Genomic DNA, 11,862 nt, shown 5'->3' with positions numbered 1-11,862 from the left:
TGAAAGGGAGACAGTTTATAAAGAAACATATCTTTTGTGTGTGTGTGTGTTTCATGATACCACGTCTACCATCAACCTCAAGGTTTTTCCTTTTTCCACCAAAGTCATTTACTAACCTAATTGCCCACCTCACTCCCTAGGTTTATGCTCTAGCCTAGTTCTTAAAGTAAAATAATCCCATGAAGAGCGATGATTTCCCACTACCGGAGAACCTAAGATTGTTAGGTAAGATTGCTAGGTAAGATTGTTAAAAAATCATTAACAGTTAAGATTATTAAAAAATTGGGTGCGTCAAATTCCAATGTACTTATTTAAATATCAATTTCTTGGATGTGGAGAAAAATGTGTTCTCATACAGGGTTACAAGTTGGTAAAAATCATTCTGGCTATAAATTAAACTATTTCTAAATTTTAAATAAGCCTAGCTTTTGACCCAGCACTTCTAGGAATACACAGTACAGAGATATTCAGACAATTGCTCCATCTGGTCTCCACAGTCACAGTTCTCACCAAATCTCTCCATCCTGTCAAATATGAAATGATGGTTATGTATTATAACCTGGTTATGTCATTAACCAGGATACATGGTTATGTATCCTGTTTTGTCATTGCTTCTCAACCATTTGGCTAAGATCAAGTGTGATCTTGTTCTATCTTCTATAAATGCAGATTAATGACTTTGGAAGATCCATTGCCTCCAGGCAAACAGCTCAAGTCCTCATTAACTCCGCTAATTTTATTCAATTAAAACTTATTTTGGGCCCTGACCTGGGTAGCCCAGTTGGTTAGAGTGTTGCCCCAATATACCAAGGTTTCAGGTTTGATCCTGGTCAGGGCATATGAAGGAAGCAACCAATGAATGCATAAATAAGCGGAACAACAAATCAATGTCCCTCTCCCTCCCTCTCTCTCTCTCTAATTCAGTTTTTAAAAAAGCAAAACAAAAAAAAATATTAAAAAATAATTTTTGGAAGAGAAAATACACACAAAAACAAAGAAAAAAAAAAAAAAGAAAGAAAACCTGCCCTGGCTGGTGTGGTTCAGTGAACTGAATGCCAGCCTGCAAACCAAAGGGTCACTGGTTCAATTCCCAGTCAGGGCACATACCTGGGTTGGGGGCCAGGTCCCCAAAAGGGGGTATGAGAGAGGCAGCAGATCAGTGTATCTCTGGCACGTTGTTCTTTCCCTCTCTTTCTCCCTCCCTTCCCCTCTCTCTTAAATAAATAAAATCTTTTTAAAAATAAAAATAAAAACATTGTTAGTCATTGACAGATGGTAAGGTGTTATTAGTACAGATGGGAAGCTAGAGTTTTAATTGGTTGAGTAACTTACTTAAGAAATAAAATGTTATGTGGTATAAGAAAATGTCTTTGCTTTCTTCAAGCCACCAGTCTGGCCCTGGAATTCTACTGTTTCTACAAGTTGCAGCACTAAATCCTTCACACACCCAGTTCAGAAGTCTCCAGCAGCTTTTTTTTTTTTCCCTTGGAATTTTTCTGAAGTTTTCAACTTCCCCAGGTCTCCAGAGCCACACCTTAAGTAATTATGTTTAAAAGCTCACAGCTCTGGCTGTCTCAGTTGGTTGGAGTGTCGACACCAAAAGGTTGAAGGATCTATTCTTGGACTGAGCACATACCTACGTAAGTTTTGGGTTCTAACCACTTATGGGGTGAGTTCAGGGAGGAAACCAGTCAAAGTTTCTCTCTCAAATCAATGTCTCTGTCTGTCTCTCTCTCCTGGCCCCCACCTCTCTCCCTTCCTTCTAGTCTCTCTAAAAATCAATAAACATATCCTTGGGTGAGGATTAAAAAAGACATACAAAAGGGTCAGTAATGTTATTAATTCATTCATACAATAGTTCCCTCGTAAATAAAAATGCACCCACATTTAGCATTCCCAAATTGTGGGAGGAGGGAACAGAAAGGAGGAGTAAAAAAGTGCCTCTGGATGCAGGAAGTGGGAGGAGACTTTTTAAAAAGCGATCTTGGGCCAGGGGCCATATCAGAAGTAAGAAGATTTTCTTTTTATCACCTTCGTGTTCTATTCTGAATATGGAAGATGCAAAAGGCAAGAAGGTAAGTACATTTTAGTGGCTTTGTTTTCTGTTTTTGTGCATCTCCTTCATCATAGACACACTGCTTCGTTTGAGAAAAAATAGTCCCTTAGGATTATTCTCTCTACACTTGGTTTGTTTTTTTCCTTAAAGTAAAGTTCTTTTTATGATTGCAGCCTGGTATATTGGAGTGAGAAAATAATATGAAACGGGTTACCTGTTTTGTTTTTGAGGAAATGTTTTATCTTGTCAGTGGAATCAATTGTCAGGGCTAGAAGGAAAGGGTAATGGGAAGAAAGGGGAGGTGAGGGAAAAACTTTAAGAAGGGGCACTTGACTGAGGCTGGGTAAAAAAAAAAAAAAACAAGCTCTAATTTCTCTTTGGCAGTCACAGGTTCTAAACCAAAGGTGGTGGGTCTGAGCTTATTTTTTTTCCTTGGTCATTAAAGACAAGAAATAATTAGAAGCCACACATATTGATGAGCACTGCAGACAGAAACTAAAGGTGGAAGAGGCTTTGAGGCTTAGTACTGTGGGGGCTAAAAGGATAATACTTTTCCTCCTACCCTCTAAGTTCTTCTGGCTAGGCTAATCAAATTAACGGAGACAGATTAACAGTAGAAAATAAAGTTTTAATGCATGTTCATGGGGAATTCACCTGAACCTGAAAATTCCCCAAGGAGTGGGGCAACACTGACATTTTGGACAAAAGAGAAAAGGAAGGGAAGATGGAGTCTTAAATTTCAAAAGTAAGAATGGGGAATTTACAGGTAGCTGAGTAAGAGGTGAACTTACATGGCAGGAAAATCCTTCCTTGGCGATTTAGAAACTGTGGGACATGAAGATATCTAGCCAACAGACCCCTGCCTGAACCCCTCCAGTTTATAATACTTAATTCAAATTAGGCTAAGGTGAGCATCCTACCATCTCCTCCCTGAAGCAGGTTTCTGTCTGAATCTCTTGGGAAGGGAGAGAGGGGGAGGGTCAAAAGTTCTCTGGGTCCTGTTTCTTTAATAAATGGCTTAAGATCAATATCCCCAAAAGGCAGCTTCAGGGTGGCAGAGGTTTGGTTTCTTTTAGTAGAGAAGAATTGAACTCCTCTGCCAAGGAAACCTGACTGCTTTCAGGGTCTCTTCCTAGAACCTGGTCGTTTTTGCCCTTTCAGTTTTAAGACTTTTCTGAGTCTCAAAAGTGAGTATTTTATGAAAGAGTTTTTACAAATGTAAAATTTGAAAAAGAATGTTAAAATGCTATAGACTTGTAAAAACAAGTCACACAAATGTTAATTTGTCCTGCACTCCCATGGTGATGGACAATGGAAAGAATTTAGCTGAGAGAGTCAGTTGACCTTTGATTTAATTTTGATCTGAAATGCCTACTTGTGTGTCCTTAGTTCCTTAGTTTTGTAACCTCTGATCCTCAGCATTTAAAAAGCACAATGATAAATTGTTGCCAGATTGCTGTGAGAATTAAATGAAAGAAATAAGGAATGTGTTGAACAATATTTAAGAGGAGATAGGACAATAAATGTTAGTTTCTCTGTATCACCATTGTTCTCTTGTTTCTTTTGATCCAAATAACCAGGAAGTACTGTCTATGGTGAAAGGGAAAAAAAGAATGGGGGAAAGCCCCATTTTGTAGGGCTTATAATCAAATGGTGTAACAGGTATTAATTAAATCTCAAGCAAACTTAGAACTACAATTGACAAATGATGGGAATAAGGAAATACATAGTAGGTTTGGCGTGGTCTGTAAAGACTAAAATCACTGCTAGATGAACTAACATTTGAAGTGAGTTTCTAAAAGATTAAGATTTTAAAATGTAAATAGAAGTGGGTGGGGTGGAGCTGAGGGAAATCCCTAAATGTGAACGGAACTGGGTTGGAAAGGAAAGGAATGCTGTGACTGAATGGAATTTGGCAATGGAGAACAGTAGGAGAAGGTAGAATGGAAGATAAGAGGCTGGTAGGATGATTATCTTCCTATTTCCCTGCTAACAAACAATAAACCATTGAATCAATGTACAACATCCCTCTGGAAAACATTTATTAGGAAGAGGTAAAAAATAAAGAAATGTGGGGGGGGGGTTCTTCCAGGTGAGAGATGAGGACAATGTGAGTGAAATGTGGGCTTCCTCCAAAGTAGAGCATAGTTTCCTCCTATTATTTGTATCCATATTTTCTGTCTTCTCTCATACATTCAAGTTGGCCTTCTCCCATTTCTCCGACATCACTTTGCTGTTGTATAAATAAACCTGGGTATTTAAGATGATACCCAGAAAATACACTCTGCCAGCAGAGTTCAGTGACTGTCTCGTGTCATGGGTGTGGCTTACCTTAAAGCAGGTAATGGAATGTGGTGGGTCAGACACCAGAGGAATGACTCACTGGCTCTTCTGTCCCCAGTGTAAGTCCAAAAAGAAGTCAGGGGGGAAGAAAATGGCTTCCAAATTCCAACCAGTAAAAGCTGAAGAGGAACATCAGGCTGCTGGTGAATCAAGTACAGAAAGAACCTCAGGGAAGGAAAACAAACGGAAAAGGTCTAAGAAAGATGACAAAGGTAAGAGGTCATCAAGTCCCTCAAATCCCATTTCTTAGGGTTTAAGAAGCCTGATGAATTTTTTGTGGAGTGAAAAAGAGATGTTTGCCCTCTATACTGCAAGTCCTACACCTCCTTTAAAGCCTTCTGTATGAGTCACCTGTTAATATTTTCTGTCTCCAAACTCCCACAATAAATTTCGTTCTAATCATTTTGCTTTTACCCTGACAAGGAGAAAATTCTGATATGTTCTAAATTACAGTGAGTCAAGACTGAGAGAAAGACAGAACTGTTTGTTGATGGCCACGGGCTAGCCACGGGCTACTCACATTCTATATTTGCTGGAGCTCGGATTAAATTCCTGGTGGCTTTTTCTGCAGATTATTTTAGCCAGGCACTGTCAAACTCCAGAAGTTGCTGCTTTTCCTTTACATGTGGGTTTTGTGACTCTGCGCCTATCCCAGCCCTGACCTCACTTCTTCACTACCTTCCACTCCTTTGCTGATAGCTAATGTGAATTCTTTTAGGTGGCTTATACCTTTCCTCCCCATCCCCACTACTCAAGTATAAAAACACTCCCAGGCCCTGTCCAGGTAGCTCAGGTGGTTAGAGTGTTATGGATACGCCAAGGTTGCAGGTTTGGACCCCAGTCAGAACACGTGCAAAAGGCAACCAGTAAATAAAAAATCGATGTGTTTTCTCTTTTCTCTCTCTCTCTCTTTCCCTATCTTAAAGCAAAACAAAACAAAAACCCAAAGACATGTAAACTCCCAAGTTGTTGGACATGTTTATCTTTTCCACCTCGAAAAGCTCCTGGTGGTTTGGACTTCATGTCCCAAGACCTGTCTGTCACCTTTTTAGCTAGCATTTTAGGGTCAATAAAACCTTTCTTTTAAAAAAAGACTTTTGGCTATGGAAACTAAAATTTTTGTTTTAACTCATGGCTTGGAGTTAAGGACCTCTGTGTGCAATGGTTTGGGGACGGACCAATGTAAGTTTGAAATCGCATTTGTGAAACTCCACTTCCTTTTTTTAAAAGTGAGGATAATACCAATTGAGCCGGATCGAGGGTGGGGTGGAAGGTTGGTTGTAATTTACATAGAATCATTAGGTAAAATGCCTAAACTATACCTGACTAGGCATTTTGTGAACTCTGACTAGAGTCCTAGGGTCCTAGGGTCCTGACTAGAATCATTAGGTAAAATGCCTAAACTATACCTGACTAGACATAATGTGAACTCTGTTCTACAAGACTTTCCTGAATGCTGTGTGTGAAGTGCAGCAGGAGACCTGTGTGCACTGAGAACAGTGCTGCCCTGATGGGGGGTGGGCTGGCAGGTTTATGAGTAAATGCTTGTAGCATTGCTGAGTGATTTATCTGTTTTGTGAGAGATCAAGGAATCACTGAATATTTATGATCTCAGGTCTAAAACTTCTATCATTCCCCTGGATTGGAAATGTCTAGGCAACAACCTCCTTGGAGTATGGGTTAAGGAGCTGAAAAGTATGTGTGAGTAAGTGGGAAGCTTTAGGAAGTAAAAACTATGGAACTCAGAAGTATTAAGTCCTAGGTTTGAGATCTGTCCCTTTGAGGGTTTTGTGGTCTATCATAAGTCCTTTAACTGTACAACGGGGACTGTACTGTGATAACTAAAAGTGATTGTACTTCTGGCATTTTAAAAGGTTACACAAAAGTTAATTATTACTAATTTTATCCCATTCTCCTTCAGCATCCCATCCACAAGAGATGGCACAAGACAATGAGAGAGTCAGAATTCGGAAGAAGATACCAATTCCTCCGTTGCCCCTTAAATTGCCACCAGTTGACGTGCTTCACCGAGATATCGTGAGGGCTTGGTGCCAGCAGTTAAAGCTGAGCACCAAGGGCTTGGTGAGAGCCCGGGGTGTTGGATGTGCTGTGGGGGGGGGGATAACAACCTTCCTTTAATCTTTAACTCTCATTAACTCATTTTTCTCATCTTAGAAAGTGGAAGCGTATAAGAGGCTGTGTGAATATGCTTACCCTAATCAAACGGTGAGTAATTTGTAGGAAATTTGGCAGAGTAGAATTTTTCGTTCTCATCCTAATTACCTACTTTAACACGAAAAAGTGAGTAAAGGGATTGTCCTGGCCCCTCCTTCCCACTCCTCTCCTAAAGGCACAATATCCCCCATCCTTACTTTTTACTGGTTCTTCAAAGAGTAATAAAAATGAGGCTGCACTTCTGATAGCACTTTAATCTTTTCAACCCTGTTTGTAGTATATTCCTGTCTCCTCAAGGGAGGCCAGGGTGTTGACAGAATCTAAAAGGAAATTGAAGATGGAAAAGGAGGGAATAACTCTGGAAAGTTTTGGTCTTCCTGAAGTGACTGCTCCCCCTGAGGAGGGGGTGCCCTATCTTGGAGGGGCTACTGCTCTCCTTGAGGGAATGGACAGTGCTGTCGTGACAACTTCCACGCCAGAAGCTGTGTTTGCCTCCTGGAGCAGAATCGCAGCCAGTGCTGGGCAGATGGAGACACTACAGTCACCACAAGAGGCCTCTGGTAAGCCTGATACCAAAAGCTGGTTCTGGTTCAGAGGAGTAAATACAGTTAATTGATATTCATCTCTGATAAACTTTAGGGTATATTAAAATTACCTGAAGGACTAGTGATTCCCGCCAGCGAGTCCCACACTCCCCAACCCCAGCTTAGTTTCTGATTCAGGTCTAAGATAGGGCCTAAGAATGTGCAATTCCAAAAATTTTCCAGACCCAGCTGATGATGCTAGCCAGGGGACTTACCAGACCTTGAGAAACCACTGCTCTAACACACTGACGTCATCACAAGGTGATCGCAATGTTTGGATTCATTTCTTTCCTCTTCTGTAAGGAATCGGAAGTAAGGGTGGGCTCTAAAATCAACTGCCTGAGCTTAAGCCTTGGATCTTCTGACATCTTTTAAGTGAGTGACATTAACAAACTATTTAAACTAGTTCCCAGTTTCTTCACTGAAAAAAATAGGTTAATAATACTTATAATGCCTATGTCATAACCTTGTAAGAATTACAGAAGACCATTAAGATACCATCAAGCAAAACCATAAAGTGGCGATCTCAGTAAACTGCCTGTTAAAGAGTTGACACCCCTGAACCTATTTCATGAAGGCTATTCCGGACCAATCTGGTTTAGTCTTTCTATTAAAGGAAACCAGAATAGGTAGGTCATCCACAGATATACCTCTTTGACATAAAAAATTGTTTTGAGGTGGGTGCAAATAAACTCAGAAAAAAACTTCTGCTTTTCTGCCTAAAGGGAGGATGTAAATTCTTGTGCTGGAGACACTCTCATAGACTGAGAGGTGGTACCAGGGGCCTCTGCAAGCAAACTTTACTCCATTAGTTTCCTCCCATATGTTCACCCTCCCACAGTTCACCACCCTTGGGGGCCCAAAATTGCTTTCCTTTGTCTTATTATTTCTCTACAAATTTATTCTTCATAGAAGATGTATAAGATGCAATTCTAAGCCACCATTCTGAATTAGTTTTTGTTATGCTTTCTCTTACATGGCATGCACTTCACACATTAATAAACTGTTTTTCAATTTTTCATCTGTCTTTTTCTAAAGAGTCCAGGTGAGCCCTGGCTGCTGTGGCTCAGTGGACTGAGGGCCAGGCTGTGAGACAAAGGGTTGATGGTTTGGTTTCTAGTCGGGGTACATGCCTGGGTTGCAGGCCAGGTCCCCAGTTTGGGCATTCGAGAGGCAACCAATTAGTGTATCTCCTGCATATTATGTCTCTCTCCCTCTCAACCTCCTTTCCCCTTTCTCCAAAAATAAAGAAAATTAAATATTTTAAAAATGTTTAAAAAGAGAGAGAGAGAGAGTCCCAGCTGAAAGCCTGAGATGGGTAGAGGTAAAGTTTTGCCTCCCCTACACCATCATCTACCCACTTGAACCTATACCATTTCCAACTAGTTTTTCTCTCCTTTTATAGTTATAACAGGAACTGCCTTGCATTGTTTTCAAAAAGGAACACGTGAGAGCAGGTTAAGTTTTAATTCTAAGGTTCATATCTCAAGAGATAGCACCTGAGAAAGAATCAGACTGTGATGCAATTTCTAACATAATTTGGTTTTGCTCTGTTTATGTTTACCTCTCCCCTCCCCAGGTGTTAGGTGGTGTGTGGTCCATGGGCGAAGTCTCCCTGCAGACACAGAAGGTTGGGTTAAGCTACAGTTTTATGCTGGGCAAGCCTGGGTTCCTGAAAAACGAGGGAAAGTGTGTGCACTCTTCTTGCTACCTACCTGCAGCCTTCCACCCCCGCACCTGGAGGACAATATGTTGTGCCCCAAATGTGTTCATAGGTAATTACTTAGTGCTGTTTTACGAACTAAAAGTGGGCACCTGGATTTTAGTTGAGGGAGGGGGGTACATTTTTATGTTCATTAGCCCTGTTTGTCAATCAAATTATCAGTAAAGAGTTTCAAGAAAATTACCTATTAGTATATTCCTAGGAAATAGAGCATTTTTGTCCACTTGGAGACCCATAATTCTAGAGAAGCAAACATTTATAATTGCTCTATCCTTAAGTATATGTACTGCACAGAAACAATGACTAGCAAAAAAAACTCCTTTAATTATCTACTGTCTAATGTGGATGATTGGTTTGTAAACAGCTGTCATACCATGTGTTGACTGGTATCACAAAGATTTCTTAACGGAAGGGAAGAACTGACTAGATGGAAAGGAGAAGGAATAAGGTCATTTTGTGACACAGTGCCAGAGCCAATCCTGTGAAAGAATTTAGGACAACATGGAAATTGCAAGCAGTTGAGTGTGACAGAATATGGTTGAAAATAAACCTGTTTTCTCATAAAGGGACATAATAATGCCTATCTAAGGATATTGTGAAAATTAAATGAGTAAACAAGAAAAATGTACATCTGCAAATAATTTCTAGCAGTCGAGGGCCAGACAAGGACTCAAGTCAGGCAGCTCATCCCCAGATGACGGGCCACTGAAGGGTTTTAAACAAATCAATGGACTGAGGCTTACATTGCCGAGGAGGGAAAGGCATAAGATCTATTAGAGAAATCTTATGGGATGATTCAGTTTTTCATGTTTAATAGGTCTGGCAACTTCTAGAAATGCCTCCTTAACAGAAGAAATCTGGCTGAGGTCAGAACTTTAGGGAACAGCAATATTAGGTGTACATGTTAAATGAGGCAGAAAAATGGGGAAGAAAGCTAGAATATGAAGTGAATGGGGAGAATTTGCATGGGGAAGTTTTCTTAATTTCAAGTGAAGTTTCAATAAAGTACAAATAATATACTCGCTTAGGTGATATGAGAGATTCAAAGGTGTAAAGGATACAGAAAATGTGTTAGTTGAGTAAAGGGAGGAGAGAAGTAGAGACTGCAATTATAGGTGTTTTCTGAAAATACAACTGGAGAAGTGGATCAATAGAATACCTAAAGGAAATTTTCACTATGGAAAGGGAAAATGGGAAGAAAAGCGTCCCTCTGAATAGAGGGACTTGGTGCAGCCCAATCTTGGCTTCTAGGGATCCATTCCCCCACCCATAGCTGCAAGGAAGCATCCTGGGTTCCGCTTCTAGCTCTCCTACCACCCCTTTGGTGTCATGGTTACTAAACACTAGGGCTGGTGAAAGATAGCAGTCTAAAGTGGGTGGGCCCCTCAGGCCACACTCCCCCTCCAACAATCTAGGACTGCAAGTCCCCTGAGCCCTGGCACCTCGAAAATACTAACCTTTTTCCTTTTTGGCTGTCCTGCTTTCTGCCACAATTCTCTGCCAAGCAAGTTAAATACAGTTGAGGTCACTTTGAATAGCTCTTGAATGACATCCTGGGGCTACTGAGAAAATGGTAAAAGATTCACACTGGGGCCTTTCCTGCCTATGGCTGCATAAAGCAGGAACACGTTAGAGACATAACCTGGCTGAAAATGCCATTCCAAGAGGACTCAGCACATTCCACCCACTATCCTAAAGTGTAAGGGCAATTTTATTGGTGTTCCAGTGGGTTTCTTGTTATTTCTCATTTGATTTTTAAAAGATGACGATCATTTCACTTTGCTTTATAGGAACAAGGTATTGATGAAGAGCCTCCAGTGAGATTATAATGCCAAGAAAAAGAGTACAGGTACGATTGTAATTAGCAGTAGAAAGGTGACTACGATGAACTCCACAGTGCCACTGATATTGAACTCCAGGCTGCTCGGACACCCTCCATGCTTCCTGCTCACGGGGCCCACAGACTGGCGGGAACGGGTGTTACCTTCAGACTCCCAACATGCCTGCCACTTCATTGCTGGGATATAGACGTTTACATTTTAAAATGGAAAAAAAATCATTTAAAAAATTATCATTCATCACAGTGAATAAGATGAAAAAGTCACACCATCAAACCACTATCCTTCTGAATCAGAAGTGACCACCGCAGCAGCTCCTCTACGGTGGGAACCCCAAGTGAACATTGTGGAGGGAGTGAAGACACGGGAGCGCTCCCACACTGGGTTCCTGCCGCAGAACTCTGGCTCCTCCAGGGGCTGCTGCCTTCTGAGTTCAATAACTTCAAACTGCTGACCACCTTAAACCAAAGGAAAAACTGTTTTTCTCTGTTCTTCCAAAAAACTCATTATTAATATACAAAACATTTTCTAGATTGTATTTATTTTTAGAGGAGAAAGGCAGGAGGAAGAGAAACATCAGTGTTTGGTTGCTTCTCATGTACTCCCTACTGGGGACCTGGCCTTCAACCCAGATGTGTGCCCTGACCGGAAGTCAAACCCACAACCCTTTGGTTCATAGGTTGGTACTCAATTCATTGAGCCACACCAGTCAGGGCTTAATATACAAAATATTTTTCAAAGTTTTCTTAACCTGGTTTCCTATGGTGTGTCTCTTGGATAAAAACATAGGGCACTTTTCTAGTGTTCTTATCAGTTGTAACTGTTTTGTATGTTTCTGTTTAAAACATTCAAGGTTATTTCTTGGTCGTTAATACATAATATGTCTTAAATGTATGTGTAAAAATCATTGTGTTCACGAAATATTTTCATATACAAATTGTTAGTGCTCTTAACTCAGTAGGATTAAGCCATAAGGCATGATTAATAGTCATTTTTTTCAGTGTAATAAATAATACTTTATTCCTTACTGTTGCATATATATTTCAAATTTGTTTTCTATTTTAACCTTTTTCCTTTTTTCATTGGATTGCTCAAGTTTCTATTTTATTACTTCTCTTCCTTGACTAATTTTGGAATTTTAGT

At 40.4% G+C, this 11,862-nt stretch overlaps 1 protein-coding gene across 2 annotated transcripts; it reads left to right on the top strand.

The window, feature by feature from the left end:
- The first annotated feature begins 1,974 nt into the window (after positions 1 to 1,974).
- Positions 1,975 to 11,046, top strand: DPPA4 (developmental pluripotency associated 4). 2 transcript variants are annotated; one of them, XM_036018061.1, is made up of 7 exons: positions 1,975 to 2,075; positions 4,458 to 4,611; positions 6,321 to 6,481; positions 6,575 to 6,625; positions 6,852 to 7,134; positions 8,738 to 8,933; positions 10,672 to 11,046. In XM_036018061.1, the coding sequence occupies exons 1-7, from the start codon at positions 2,052 to 2,054 to the stop codon at positions 10,700 to 10,702; spliced, it is 900 nt and encodes a 299-aa protein (XP_035873954.1). In that variant the 5' UTR covers positions 1,975 to 2,051; the 3' UTR covers positions 10,703 to 11,046. The 2 variants fall into 2 exon arrangements, with proteins under 2 accessions (XP_035873954.1, XP_028358248.1); XM_028502447.2 differs by lacking the exon at positions 1,975 to 2,075 and adding an exon at positions 2,491 to 2,557.
- The last annotated feature ends 816 nt before the right edge of the window (positions 11,047 to 11,862 follow it).

The sequence above is a fragment of the Phyllostomus discolor genome, chromosome 2, assembly GCF_004126475.2.
Source record: "Phyllostomus discolor isolate MPI-MPIP mPhyDis1 chromosome 2, mPhyDis1.pri.v3, whole genome shotgun sequence".
Taxonomy (NCBI): domain Eukaryota; kingdom Metazoa; phylum Chordata; class Mammalia; order Chiroptera; family Phyllostomidae; genus Phyllostomus; species Phyllostomus discolor.
The sequence above is the reverse complement of the archived record's forward strand: the minus strand, read 5'-3'. Positions and strand labels throughout refer to the sequence as shown.